The sequence below is a fragment of the Carcharhinus amblyrhynchos genome, chromosome 1 (genome assembly GCF_965287045.1).
Source record: "Carcharhinus amblyrhynchos chromosome 1, sCarAmb.v2.hapA, whole genome shotgun sequence".
Classification (NCBI taxonomy): Eukaryota; Metazoa; Chordata; class Chondrichthyes; order Carcharhiniformes; family Carcharhinidae; genus Carcharhinus; species Carcharhinus amblyrhynchos.
In genome coordinates, this window is record NC_137324.1 from 37,458,122 (window position 1) to 37,473,427 (window position 15,306).

At 42.4% G+C, this 15,306-nt stretch overlaps 1 protein-coding gene across 7 annotated transcripts in view; it reads left to right on the forward strand.

The window, feature by feature from the left end:
* LOC145356518 (putative E3 ubiquitin-protein ligase HERC1) overlaps positions 1-15,306 on the forward strand; it is a 296,484-nt gene that overhangs the window by 212,980 nt on the left and 68,198 nt on the right. For all 7 annotated transcript variants that reach the window (XM_080209293.1, XM_080209754.1, XM_080209365.1 and 4 more), the window contains exons 52-58: positions 631-755; positions 2,702-2,829; positions 3,445-3,651; positions 5,172-5,302; positions 7,380-7,579; positions 11,198-11,306; positions 14,935-15,081. In XM_080209293.1, the coding sequence (XP_080065419.1) occupies positions 631-755; positions 2,702-2,829; positions 3,445-3,651; positions 5,172-5,302; positions 7,380-7,579; positions 11,198-11,306; positions 14,935-15,081 (1,047 nt within the window). The remainder of the gene's footprint in view (positions 1-630; positions 756-2,701; positions 2,830-3,444; positions 3,652-5,171; positions 5,303-7,379; positions 7,580-11,197; positions 11,307-14,934; positions 15,082-15,306) is intronic.

Genomic DNA, 15,306 nt, shown 5'->3' on the forward strand with positions numbered 1-15,306 from the left:
GGGGTGAGGGATGGATTGCCCCGATAGGTTGGGCGAGAGAAAATAGATTTCTAGACTCTGAAGACTCTGGGGAGAACAAGGGAGTGTGGCGTTGAGATAGAGGATCAGCAACAATCATGTTGAATGACAGGGCAGGCTCACTGGGCTGAATTTCTGCATTTCCTCATACAATTCTCTCTGAATATCAACATTTACATCTTTTAAAAAAAATTCTGCCCTTCTATTCTTATGTGAAAGTGAAAAACTTCTCACTGCCCCACATTGTTCTCCATCACCCATTTCTTTAATTTGACTATATCTCTTTGCAGCCTTCCTGCTTTCTGTGTGCCACCTTTCTTGAATAATGGTGTTATATTTGCTAACTTCCAATAAACTGGGACTTTTGTGTTTTTGGATTATTGACTAATCTGCTCTCGTATTCTATTTTCTATCATCTTTTTAGTGACGCTGTGATGGTTTCATAAATGTTCTCAATTTTCAGACTTGCTACTATTCTTTGCAACCTTATTTTGTTTTATTCTGATGCTATCCTTTATCTCTTTAGTAAACCACAAATAGATAATGGTAGTAATTATGTTCTTATAGTCGTAAGAAGTGTCTAATCTTTGTCAACTTTGTATTCAATAACAGGTCGTAAGTTCTTCCTGGTCAGCCAAGGGTTTGTTAGCCACAAGTGCTCTGGATGGAACCGTTCGCCTGTGGACTTTAACAAAAAACACAGTTGCTTTAATGCAAACCATTTGCTTTAAAACTTGGTATGTTTACATAGGTTTTGCAAACGTATCTTGTTCTTGTGATACATAGTTAGGTAATATTGAGAGACTTGTTGGAAGTTCAGCAGCTGGTGTATGTCCTAAAAACTGTAAAACACTCCAGAAATGAGTAGCAGATTCATCAAAAATTTTGTTTCAGTATTTGCAAGGAGGCTGAAGGGGCTGAATTGCCTACGACTGCTTCTTGTTCATATTGTTGTATGTCCAGGCACCAGGACCACTTGTGGCAGCTTTGTTTATTGAAGTACTGATGCTCCTTTCCCCCAAAGTAAAGCTTCCAAAAATGGTGCTAAACACTCCTTCCTGATTTCCTCACCTGATCCTCATATCTCATTGATCGTGTTGATATGCGCAATCTTCTTGGAGATCCTTTCCACTTGGTCTTGTGAGACTTTTTACGTGCTTATCCCAGTCTAACGCTGGCATCTCCACATCGTCTCATTGATCCATAGTTGATGGTTCAAGTGTTAGACATGGGAAGAAAGTTAGGGATGAAGAGAAAGTATCAGTCTTAAGAAAGAAAAGGGAAATTAGAACATGACAATCAGAGGGCTAAGTGACTACTGCTATTTGCCTGTTGTTTTCACCAGTGATCTGATCCAGTTCTGAAGAAAGGTCATTTGACCTTTAACGTTAACTTGTTTCCTTTGCTGTAGATGGTGCCAGATCTGCTGAAAATTTCTAGGGCTTTTATTTTAGATTTCCAACATCAATATTTTAGTTTTGTGGTTAATCTGTTCTGATGGTATTGGTTGAAAGATAATTGCTGGCCAAGTCTCCAGAACTCCGCTGCTGTTCTACAAATCCTTTATGTCTAGGCAGACAAAAGTTGAATGTCTCATTTGTATGACAACTCTCGAGACAGTGCATTACTCCATCAATACTGGACTGAAGTATCAGGTTACATTACATGTTGAAGTCCTGGAGTGAAGTTTGATCATAAAGTGCTATCATCAGGCCAAGTTGAAAGTTTGTTTATTAGTCACGAGCAAGGCTTACATTAACACTGCAGTGAAGTTAGTGAAATTCCCCTGGCCGCCACAATCTGGCACCTGTTTGGGTCAATGCACCTAATCAGCACGTCTTTCTGACTGTGGGAGGAAACCAGAGCACCCGGAGGAAAGCCACATGGGAAGAACATGCAAACTCACACGGACAGTGACCCAAATGGGGAATCAAATCCAGGTCCCTGGCACTGTGAGGCAGCAATGCTAACCACTGTGCCACATGCCACCAAGCTGACGTGGGTGAGAATTTTAACAATGGGTGAGTTTGGATCAGGTGGGATGTAATAATATTAAGAATCTAAAACTCAACTTCAACTCGCCTACCTCTGATTTTAATTGAGGCGCGGGAGGGGGTGGGACAGGAGGGGCAACCAACTTGCACCAAGAGATGTATTATAACAAGGTTGGTTCCTCAGATGTAATTTCTACTTTAAATTTTACCCTGGCCGGTTGGGCTTCTTGACCTTGGAAAATTCAGCAGCAAGCAAGAGGTAAAAACTGCTGGATCCATCGCTTTCCAGCTCTCTGCTGGGTCAAGCTTATCTGCTAACCTTCATCCTCTTACAAACAACCAATAGACCAACCCCACCATTCGGCCACAATCTCTCACTGACCTGATCCTTCCAGTGCACTCTTCTTTTTTTCCGATCTCCCTTTTCTGTTTTTTGCTCACCATCTTCCCCAATATGTCTCAGCCTGGTCAATAATCCCTCTTCTGCCCACTTGCTTGAGGGGGAAAAAATTGATGCCCGGTTATTCAATTTTTGTCTGGGACTGAGGGAAGCCTGGTTTCAAAACAGCCTCCTGTTTCCTCTCCCGTAATTATCATGCTTGTGTAGTTTTATGTATATATTTAAGACAATGCAATTTTGGTAATAATTGTGAAATTTCCATTTATTGCTCTATTTATGGTCCCGTCAGCGAGAGCTCAGACAAGAAGCCATGTACGCCTACAAATGATGTCAATTTGTCTCCTGTGCACTGGAGTGCAAGTGGTGAATTCTTGGCAGTTTCACAAGACAAAATGATCAACATATATCTAGTGGATGGTAAGAAACCAATAATAAACATAATTCATTATATACACACCCTCCCGTTTTTGATTTTCATTATATTGCTGTGTGTTAACGTGTCAAAATGTCTAAAGGCCAAATTGGTTGCAAAGTAGTTAGGAGTATTTAATGCACAGAAATAGTCGACAAGTGTACCACACAAGGCTCTTCCCACCCTTTTTTAACTAACCCCATCCACACATCCTTCAACTGCTTTCTCCTTTGTCTACATACCTAACTTCCCCTCTGGGTAAAGGGGCTTCTCCTGAATTCTCAATGGATTAGTAGTTATCTTAAGCTCATGGCTCCTAGTTCTGTCTCATCTGCAAGTGGAAAACATATTTTCAGCATCTGCTCTCGCAAATCCTCTCATAATCTTAAGGACATCTATCAGCTCTCTGGAGAAAAATAGTAAGACTCTTTCCGTCCTGATATTGTTTCAGTAAGCCTGTTTCGTACTAGTACCTATATTTTTTCTCATACTATAAAGGCTAGAACTGGTAACCTAACCTGTTCCTTATTGTCTCTATTCCACAAATTTTTGCCCTCTGTCAGCTTCTTCTATACTTCTGCTTTCTGTAAGTTGATAAAACTTTTTTTTTCCTTTCAAAGGGAACCAAATCCACATGAAGACCCAGCCTTCCTGGGTAACTGCTTTAGCCTGGATGGATGTTCAAACACCATTTTTAAGCAAAGGGAATAACGGACAAACTGAGTTTCTATTGGTGGGTCGACTGGATGGATCGGTTGGCTGCATTGAAGTTACAGAAACATCAGTTTCTGACACGATTGACTTAGTGCATTGTCAGAGGAAAGATGGTATGTTCAAATAATGACAACTTTAACCTACATCCTATCATTTCATGGCATCGTGTTGACATTCCAATGACAAAAGTCTTAGCAATTCTCATCAAATATTTTCCAATTGGTATTTTGGTTGCATTTACTCCAGGTGTTACCATATAACGTTCACAAGCTTAGCTTGGCCTTCCATGAGGTACTTTAACTTACGACCCATCCCATAATTTCTTAGGCGAAATTTATCTTATAGTGTATGGATGACACCAGTGTAGCAGTAAAGGAGGAGTTGGGGAGGGTGCTGGGGGAGATGGGTTGGAAATAGACAATTCAGGGACATTTAACTTGATTTGTTGCACAGGATATTCCTAAAATTATTTCGTTTTCTGCTTTTACGATCTATTCTGAAGTCAGCTAAACACAAGTTTCACATGACTACTCCAAAGTTCACGGGATAATTTTTTTTTCAATTAACGTTTTTCAGACTAACTATTTTGAGGCGTTGAGCAGTGATGTCACATTGTTTACACCTGTATTATGTTCTGCATGATTTGTTGTACAAACCAATCTGTTTTATAGTTACTACACCACATCTTCAAGTTCCTTCTTATACATATTGCATGAAATGTTCACCCTCAAAAGACTTCAAGTATAATACTAAAGCAAACCAGATTAAAGCTAACCCTGAAAAGCTTCATTTAAAATAAAACCCTAAATAAAATTATGGGATTTTACATTTTTCAGTGGGAAGTGCATGATTCACCAACTCCCATCCTCCCAACTTTTAAAGATACCGAATAAAGCATCCATTAGGCAAACAGCAGATGCCTGGTGGGACACTGGTCAACAACCCAGGGTGAACAGCACGCTAACTTGGGACTCCAGAGTTGATCATTTGGAGTTAGGGATCAGACTACGAATAGGAAATCAATCACAACCACCCATTTTCATATATTTTAATTCTGCAGAGAAGGTGACTTAATGCAGCAGTTTGTAAACTGCTGCCTGAAGCATGTTTGCCTATGTCATTTCCAGCTGCTACATTTCCAACCTAAGCTAATTGATTGTGGATATGGCACATTTTCACAACAAGAATCAACAGAAGCCTGTGTCATTTTAGCAGCCAGGAGCTGACCACGTTTGCAGAATCTTGGAAATAGGCCATGTGTCCATCCTCTCAACTGCATTGATTCACACTCGCAGTAGTGAAATCTTCAGTGGCATGAACTTGGTGTTTGATATTGAGGTTATCATATTGAACAAAATCTATCCCTTTGCTTTCTAAATGAAGTTCAAGTACTCATTTCATAAGATACATTCAGGTGGGCAAATTACTGGGTTTCCTTATTTATCAAGTAATTCTGATGGGTATAAAACTGCTTAACACCAAGTACTTACACTCCCCTCCCCAAGGAAAAGTAGCATTGTGTATATCCAATTGTGCCAGTTATCAGTGCTTTAATAGATTTAGATTGTTCAGTTCTGTTTTATGCATTGTGCTTTTTGGGCTGTAACTCAATAGATGTCTTAATTATTGTCAGTTGCTGTTCAGTGCATTGCCTGGTACAGTGAAGACAAACCAATTGCAGTTGGATACTCTGATGGGAAAATTTTACTTACGACAAGAGAGCCACATAATCCAGAAGAGCCTGTGATACTTGATTCATTTCAGGTAAACCATACATTCCTTAAAAATGTTCACAGAAGAACAATATCAAATGCTTGGGAAATTACCAAAAGATTACAGTCACTCTTATGGTCAGCCATACTCAGCTTTTTAATTCTTTTGTGTATGTTGTACAGGGGAGGCGATAGCCTAATGATATTATCGCCATATTATTCACCTAGAAACTCAGCTAATGTTCTGGGGACCCTGATTTGAATCCTGCCGCGGTAGATGGTGGAATTTGAATTCAATTTAAAAAATCTGGAATTAAGAATCTACAGTTGACCATGAAACTGATGTCGATGGGCAGAAAACCCCATGTAGTTCACTAATGTCCTTTAGGGAAGGAAATTTGCCATCCTTACTTGGTCTGGCCCACATGTGACTCCAAAGACACAACAAATGTGGTTGACTCTCAACTACCCTTGGGGAAATTAGGGACGGGCAATAAAGCTGGAAATGTGGCCCTTGTCTCCCAGTTAAATTTTTTAAAAATTCTGTTCTCCCTTTCACGGCTGCCATTTGATTTTTTTCCTTCCCATCCCCCTTATTCATCATGGGTTACCCCATCATTCACCATCGATGCCTGCCCCAATGCCTTCCCCACCCACTTCATCACTGACTGCTCCACCACCTCACTCATCACACATCCCCTTGAACTTCACACATCTTCCCCTCAGTCCAGCTGTCAGCATTCTGCAGGGACCGTTCCTTTTAGGACAACTTGGTTCACTCCTCCATCACACCAACACCTCACCCACTGCCCACAGCATCTTCCTGTACAATCATACAAGGTGCAACACCTGTCATTTCTCTCCCCCATCCTCCCCCAAACCCCCAGCTCACATTAAGGCTCAAACACACTTTCCCTGTTATTATTCTGACTATTAGTCTGATCTTTCGCGAGACTAAATGATTTTCAATTACCTAATTTCTCATTTATATGAACTGAGATGTAACAATTTGCATTTCCATGAAAGATATGGCTCCTCTCTAACTTCCTTCACCTGCCACCAGGACCCTTAATCTTCCTTGAGCTCTGATGATTTACTTTTTCAAAACCATTCCTTTTCCTTTGGTAATTCCCTTTGGTACATATTGGCTGCCAATCTTTCAGTGCCAACAGCAGCAATGCTGAAGTGTTCGCCATGTTGCACTTTGGGATCTTTCAAAAGTCTTGACCTATGCACAAGCGATAAGCAGAGAAGCACTGTCCCAACCCCTCTGAAAATGGCCATAATAGTGAGATCAATGTTGGAGACTTGGTCCTTTATGCGATACTTACCATGGTGTTGTCCTGCTATTAATTGCTTGTTTAGGTCAATGATTAACAGTGGATCCCATCCCCGTCCCAAGTAGCCCCAACCAAACTACCCAGCCACCCTGAACCAACCATCTACTGCCAAACCACCACATCCAACCTTCTTGTATCCAGCCCCAATTCCTTGGAATCCATTCACACTCTCATCCGCTTACCCACTCACTCACTTACCCACGTACCCACCATGTCACTAATCTCACCAAAAATCCTCAGGACTTCAAAAAGCTTACGTGAACATTATAGCCGATATTGTAAAAATAGGGTGTGTCCTCTCAGCTGCTCCTTTCTCTCTGGATGGTTCCTAGATTTCCCACCACTGTTCTGCTATATCGTTACTGTTGATAACGATGATAGAATGTTTTTAGATCTGCGCAATCCGATAGATAAGCTTATTTTTGAATGTAGACCTGTTTTCTTTATTAATTTCACCCAGTTACGTTGTAGTCAGTATTTTGTAATTGCTTTCCTATTCACGCGATCAGTATATGTCCCAGAATGAAATTCAGCAAGACCATTTTCCATGTTGGAGTAGAAACTAGGAAGTAGAGAATGCTGAACATGTGGAGTGAAGTATCCACAGAAAAAGATAATGTGGAAAATTTAAGAATTGGATAAATGTCGAGGGAGCGGAGTATTGTGAGATATTAGATTTTAAGACCGACCATACATGAGTTTTTCTGTGATTCAGACATAATTTCATTTTTAACACTGAATTCTTGTTACTCAATTTACTCTTCCTTGTCTGTTCTCATTTTGATAAAGGAAAGTGTAACCAGTTTGAAATGGGACCCAACTGGGCATCTGTTGCTTGCTGTTGCCAGAGAAGAGATGGTGAAAATCTGGGGGAGAATAGGCAGTGCCTGGCTTGCAGTCCAAACTCTCTTCCACACAGCATTGGTCAACACTTCAGCATGGTGTCCACTTCCAGGAAAAGGCCTGGATCCAAGATTAATGCTTGCAGTGTAAGTAATGTTTCTTTATTTATTATTGTCACAAGTTGGAATGCATTAACACTGCAATAAAGTTACTGTGAAAATCTTGTAGTCACCACACTCCGGCGCCTTTTTGGGTACATTGAGGGAGAATTTAGCATGGCCAATGCACCTAACCAGCACGTCTTTCAGACTGTGATTGGAAACTGGAGCACCCAAAGGAAACCATGCAGACTCCGCACAAGCAGTGACCCAAGGCTAGGAATCAAATCCTGGTCCCTGGTGCTGTGAGGCAGCAATGCTAACCTACAAGCATCAAAGGAAGCAAAAATTTTCTTGTCTCACATATTATTGTGTTTAAAAACAAAGTTAAAATGCCATCTATAGAAAACCACAGGTTGATTTTTCCTTCAGCAGGTTTGAAAGCAAAGTAGGGCATGTGGAATTGAGCAGATGGCCTTCCCACTGCAACCTGCCCATCCCCTGACCTGAGGTTGGGGAAAGCATTTAGCAACTTGCCCATCCTTGGGCCTATTCAGACTGTAAATAGCCAGTAAATGGTCACTTGAAAGCCTCATCCCACCTCTGTTGATATTTTCCAGCCCTTGCCAAGCAGGAAGCTGCATAGGCTGATGTCAAGGTGAGGGTGGAAACCTCCTGTATGAGTTCCCTGGGCTCATCAGATCCACTGCCTCTTAAACCCTTCCCCCAACATGTTGAACCCAGCCTCCCCCCACCGCTGAGATCTCTGACCTCTGAGGAGCCCAGGTAATTCAATGTGATGGCACTGCCTTCAGCATCAGCAGTGGCCGCCACTACTTGATGGCACCACTGGAATTACAGACTGCCAGCTATCGGATTGGTCGACAACTTTCTAAGATGGGACTTCCTCCTGTGATAAGGGTAGATGTCTTGCCTTAAAACAACTAACACCACTCTGTTGCCAATCAGTCTACTCTCAATCATCAGTAAAGTGATGAAAGTGGTCACAATAGTGCTATCAAACTGTTGCCGGGCAGCATGGGTTCCCTTCCAACCTTCCAGCTGAGAGTTGGGGGCGGGGAAGGTGCTGCAGTGTCCCATAAAATCCAGTCCCTCAAGTCAAAACTCTGATGCAGATATTTGGGTAACAGTACTGGAGCTGGAGACAGGTAAATGGAGTTAAGGTGAATATCATTCATGATTTAACTGAACAGTGGAAACAGTTAACATTTCAAATTGATATTTTTCCTGAAAATATACTTTATTCTTAAAATTTATCGAGGTATATTATGATGCTGTCCAAATTTGGCGTGATGTAAAATGCTTCTTTCAATGCAGTTTGAGGTACTTCATTATCTTTGCTGTAACAAGTTGTATTTCTACATTTAAGAACATAAGAACATAAGAAATAGGAGCAGGAGTAGGCCATCTAGCCCTTCGAGCCTGCCCCGCCATTCAATAAGATCATGGCTGATCTGTCGTGGCTCAGTTCCACTTTCCCGCCCTCTCCCCATAACCCTTAATCCCTTCTCTTATCAAAAACCCATCAACCCGCTTCTTAAAAATATTTAGCGAGGCAGCCTCCACCACTTCAACGGGCAGAGAATTCCAGAGATTCACCACCCTTTGAGTGAAGAAGTTCCTCCTCAACTCCGTTCTAAACCGCCTCCCCTTTATCTTGAGGCTGTGCCCCCTAGTCCTACTGTCTTTTTTGAGTGGGAAGAGTCTCTCCACCTCTATCCTATCCATCCCATTCATCATCTTATACGTCTCAATGAGATCTCCCCTCATTCTTCTAAACTCTAATTTCCATTTCATGTTAAATTATCTCTAGTGTGTACAGTCTGATGAGTTTGAGTTTCCAGTCCCTTGGTGTAATACTGTGGGACAGCCGTAGACAGTGCCCCTTCCCCATTGTGTCTCTGGGGCAACTGTCCCTGAGTATGTATTGAATAAGCCAATCTACAGCACTTAGGAGGCTTAAACCAAAATTTGGAGAGCTTTCTCACGGACTAGTCAAGCAACAGTCTGACATGGTCATACTTTTAGAATTATACCATACAGATAATGGCCCAGACATTACCATTGCCATTCCTGGGTATGTCCTGTCGTAACAGCAGGACAGACCCAGCAGGTCAGATCTAAGTTCTGCAGTCCTGCCACATGCAGACCTGAATGTTGGTGGACAATTAAACAATTCAGTGGAAGGGAGGCTCCACAAATATCCCCTTCCTGATCTTCAGCCAGAAGTGCTGAGTGGATGATCCATCTCAGCCTCATCCAGAGGTCCCCACTATCACAGATGTTAGTCTTCAATCAATTCGATTCACTCTGCGTGATAGCAAGAAACTGCTGGGAGCACTAGATACCGGAAAGTATATGGGCCCTGACAATATTGCAGCAATACTATTGAAGACTTGTGCTCCAGAACTAACTGTGCACCTAGCCAAGCTGTTTCAATACAGCCACAACACTGGCATCTACCCAGCAATGTGGAAAATTGCCTAGGTATGTCCTGTACACAAGTAACAGGGTAAATCCAACCCAACCAATCAGTTTACCCTCGATTATCAGTAAAGTGATGAAAGTGGTCATCAATAGGGTTATTAAATGGCACTTGCATAGAAATAACCTGCTCACGGATGCTCAGATTGGGTCCATCAGGGCACTCAGCTCCTAACCTCATTACTATGGACAAAACGCCAGAGGTGAGTGACTGCCCTCGACATCAAAGCAGCATTTGACTGAGTAGAGTATCAAGGAGCCCCAGCAAAGCTGGAGTAACTGAGAATCAAGGGGAAACCCCTCTGGTAGTTGAAGTCGTAGTAAAAAGTCTGACAACACCAGGTTTTAGTCCAACCGATTTATTTGATAATACTCACAAGCTTTCGAGGGGACTGCCTCTTCGTCACATTCACCTGACGAATTCATTTGCCGTTCCTTCCCTGTTGCTGGGTCAAAATCCTGAAATTCCGTCCCTAACGGCACTGTGGGTTTAACTACACCTTGGGGACTGCAGCACTTCAACCACACAGCTCACCACCAGCTTCTCAAGGGCAATTAGGGATATGCAATAAATGCCGATCTATCCAACGATCTGTAAATGAATAAAAATAAACTCAGTCGTTGACAGGTCTTTGCGCTGACATGACAAAAACAATTGCCACTCTTTCCAGATCTGCTCTGGAAAGGTGCAGTCTAGAAGAAGATAGATAATGGTCTCTTGCCTACCCTCGCCACCTCAATGGCTTTGCTGAGAGACAGTGAGACTACAGGTGTACATAGAGGGCCTGGTGTTAGGGCCCTTCTCAAGCTACATATTGGTACATGTTCAAAAATCTTGGTGATGGGACATTCTGCCAAATGACTTTGACAAGCTTCTCAGGATACCACCTGATAGGATCCATTTTTTCCCATAAGGCCTCAAGGACGTTACATGCAGAATGCAATCAAAGGTCAACCCTGTGGTCAAAGGGATTTTTCTGTCTCTTTCCTCAAGGAAAAGGTTTCATCGGTGTAAATTTCAAGCATGTGCAATAGGTGGCTTTTCAGAAGATTTTTGCTTAGCTGCCCCACCCCCACCCCCACTAATGCATACACACACATTTTTATCTTAAAAAATTGTTTCAGAATATAAAAATAATTTTTTAAATGTCTCGCTTCTAGAGGTTGTCAGAATGGATTAGTCTATGTTTGGACATTACCACAAGGTGGCACTGCTATATCATTACCTAACCTCTTGCAGTCTCCTGATGTGCAAGGAAGGCATTCTGAGGTAAGAGGAGTAATTAATTTAGGAAAAAGCCTATGACCGCGATATTAAAAAATGTGTTCTGTAAATTTTAGATTGCTTTTCTATCTTGCATTTTGAATTATCTTAACCTTAGAAACAAGGCAACAATTAGGAAGCGGAGAGATGGTATCAATGGGTGCTATTCTGGTTGGCGGTTGGTAACTAGTGGAGTGCCGCAGGAATCGGTGCTGGGGCCTCAACTATTTACCATTTATATAGATGATCAGGAGGAGCAGGCTGAGTGTAGGGTGACAAAATTTGCTGATGACACAAAGATGAGTGGAAAAGCAAATTGCATAGAGGCTGTGGAAAGTCTGCAGAGGGATCTGGATAGGCTGAGCGAGTTGGCGAGGACCTGGCAGATGGAGTACAATGTTAGCAAGCGTGAGGTTATCCACTTTGGCAGAAATAATATTAGGAGGGATTACTATTTAAAGGGCGAAAAGCTGCAGCGTGTTACAGTGCAGAGGGACCTGGGGGTCCTTGTGCACGAGTCGCAAAAACCCAGTCTGCAGGTGCAGCAGGTGATCAAGAAGGCGAATGGAATGTTGGCCTTTATAGTGAGGGGGATAAAATATAAAAGTAGGGAGGTCTTGCTGCAACTGTACAGGGCACTGGTGAGGCCGCAGCTGGAGTACTGTGTGCAGTTTTGGTCGCCACTCTTGCGGAAGGATATATTGGCCTTGGAGGGAGTGCAGAGGAGGTTCACTAGGCTGATTCCAGAGATGAGGGGGTTGGATTATGAAGAGAGACTGAATAGACTGGGTCTGTACTCGTTGGCGTTTAGAAGGATGAGGGGGGACCTTATAGAGACGTATAAGATAATGAAGGGGATGGATAGGGTAGAGGTAGAGAGATTCTTCCCGCTTAGAAAGGATAGCAGGACTAGAGGGCACAACCTCAAGATAACAGGGGGGCTGTTAAGATCAGAGTTGAGGAGGGGAACTTCTTCACTCAAAGGGTGGTGAATGTCTGGAATTCTCTGCCCGTTGAAGTGGTGGAGGCTACCTCGCTAAATATATTTAAGTCACGGGTAGATAGGTTTTTGATAGACAAGGGAAATAAGGGTTATGGGGAGAAAGTGGGAAAATGGAACTGATCCACTTCAGATCAGCCATGATCTTATTGAATGGCGGGGCAGGCTCAAAGGGCTAGATGGCCTACTCCTGCTCCTATTTCTTATGTTCTTACGTTCTAATTACATAATTAAACTTGGGATAAAATCAGGTTGACCAACTCTCAGGAATAAATTAACTTTGACATCCGGGGGTGGGGGGGAGTGATGTCGAGTCTGCAGTAACGTGGGAGCGTGCTGCCAGGAGGAATACACAGGTGTGTACTGCACAGACACAAAACTCATTGAATATAGGACAGTCAGCATCCCTGATGCAGACTATCAGAACATGGGACAAGCGCCTCAAGAATAGGACGATCCCAGAAATCCAGGATAATCGGTCACCCTGTTTGAAGTAAAGCATTAAAAGAAAGCATTGCTTTTGTATAGCGCCTTTCAGATTACCAGACATCTCAAAACACTTCACAGCTAATGATGTACTTCTGAATTTTAATCAGTGCTGTGATGCAGAAAACATGCAGCCAATTTTCACACAGCCAGCTCCTGTAAGCAATGTAATGATGACCAGATAATCTGTTTTTGTGATGTTAACTAATCGAAGGATAAATATTGGCCAAGACACCAGAATAAGTTCCATGCTCTTTTTTCAAAATTATGCCATGGGATCCTTTACACCTGCCTGAGAGGGTGGACATGATATCAGTTTAGTCTTTCATCTGAAAGACAGCACTTTTGACAGTGAAGTACTATCACACTTGGCACTGAGTGTCAAACTTGATAGGCTTGGTCTCCTTTTAAAAATCCATGAAGTGTCCCAGACTCCATGGACCTTTAAAAATACATAATGAGGCTTGGCTGAGAATCAGGTATCCACTAGTCTATTAAAATAGCTGTCCCCAATAGAAAATACTGCTTGATTCATTGTTTTCTCTCTCACATTTATTTCTCATTTGCTGAATCTTCATTTACAAAAGATTTTTTTAAAGGTTATTTTTTAGTGTCACGAGTAGGCCTACATTAACACTGCAATGAAGTTACTGTGAAAGTCCCCTAGTCCCCACACTCTGGCACCTGTTCGGGTCCATTGAGGGAGAATTTAGCATGGCCAATGCCCCTAACCTACACATCTTTCAGACTGTGGGAGGAAACCGGAGCACTCAGAGGAAGAATGTGCAAACTCCACGCAGACAGTGACCCAAACCGGGAATGGAACCCGAGTCCCCTAGCACTGTGGGGCAGCAGTGCTAATCACTATGCTGCCCCAAAGATAAAGAAGTGCTTGCAGTTTTTCCTATTGATAACTTAAAGGCCATTTGACTAACACCTTTATAGGACAGTAAAAAAAGCTATTTTATCAGAAAATTATGAATGCTTGGATTTTAAAAGTTTTTACAACCATGTCATTGTTACTGTAGATTTCGTTAGTTCTATATGGTGTCTACTGGTAAATAGACGTTGAAGTGCCATATGTTTGCATGGAGAGTATGAGTAGCCATTGGGGATGCATAGAGTCTTAGGTTGACAAGGATGGTTGAGAGGCAAATGGGGGTGTGTGGGATACATGAATTGTCATTGAGAGGACATGGGGACTGTGAGGGCTAAAGAGTTGTTTTCTGTTTTTCTGTTCTTATTGCAATTGGAAAGAAGACCTAGAATCCTACAGTGCAGAAGGAGGCTATTCAGCCCATCGAGTCTGCACCAACCACAGTCCCATCTAGGCCCTATTCCCATAACCCCATGCATTTACTCTGCTAATCTCCCTGACACTAAGGGGCAAATTAGCATGGCCAATCCACACATCTTTGGACTATGGGAGGAAACTGGAGCACCCGTAAGAAACCCATGCAAACATGTGCAAACTCCACACAGACAGTGACCCGAGCCAGAAGTCGAACTGGGGTCCCTGGTGCTGTGAGGCAGCTGTGTTAACCACTGTGACGCTGTGCTGCCACCTAAAGCACCAAGGCCCACCTTTTCACCCAGCAGCCACTATGGCTGCCTTTAGATAGTTTCCTGAGGCATTGGGCCTTAGTCCTGTTTGCACGTGCCTCCGTCACCGCCACACCACTGAGTGGGCCAGTATTTGCTGCCCATTCCTAACTACCCTTGTACTGAATGGTTTGTTCAGAGGGCATTTAAAAATCAACCACATTTGCTGTGGATCTGAAGTCACATGTAGGCTAGACCAGGTAAGGATGGAAGATTTCCACCCCTAAAGGGTATTAGTGAACCAGATGGGTTTTTGTGACAACAATGGATTCATGGCTCTTAATTCCAGACTCTTAATTCCAGATTTTTATTGAATTCAAATGCCATCATCTGCCATGGCAGGTCCCCAATTATTACCTGGGTCTCTGGATTACTAATCCAGTGACAACTCCTACCTTCTGACTTGCAGGCAAAAGTACCACCAACTGTGCCACAGCTGACACCTATAGTGGAAATGCATACATCTAAGTTTCTTTCATTTCATCTGAATGAGAAATATTCTCTATAGCAGAAGTACCTTCTAATCTCATGTTCCATTTGGTGTAGGAGAAGTTTCAGTTCAGAGGTAGAGCCAAGTGTGTGTTTCGTCTCAATGCTCATATTACTGCAGTGATGCTGGTATCCTTCAATTCTGATGGTTTAACCCTTTTGTCTGGAGGAATCGGGGGATTGATAAATATCTGGTCTCTGCAGGTAAGAATTTTTACTGTATACCATAAATCACAAATGCAAAGGAGATATGCCGAGGGTTAGGAAGCTTAAGCAAGTAAGAAATATGATGCTACTGATATTGTCAAATTCATGTTCTGTTAATGTAGTAAATCAGGTCCTGTCAAAGGTAATTGAAGCAAATATGATAGGATGATTTAAATTTTGAGAGCCTTTAATTTGTTGTTTCTGAAACTTCATTTTTGAAGA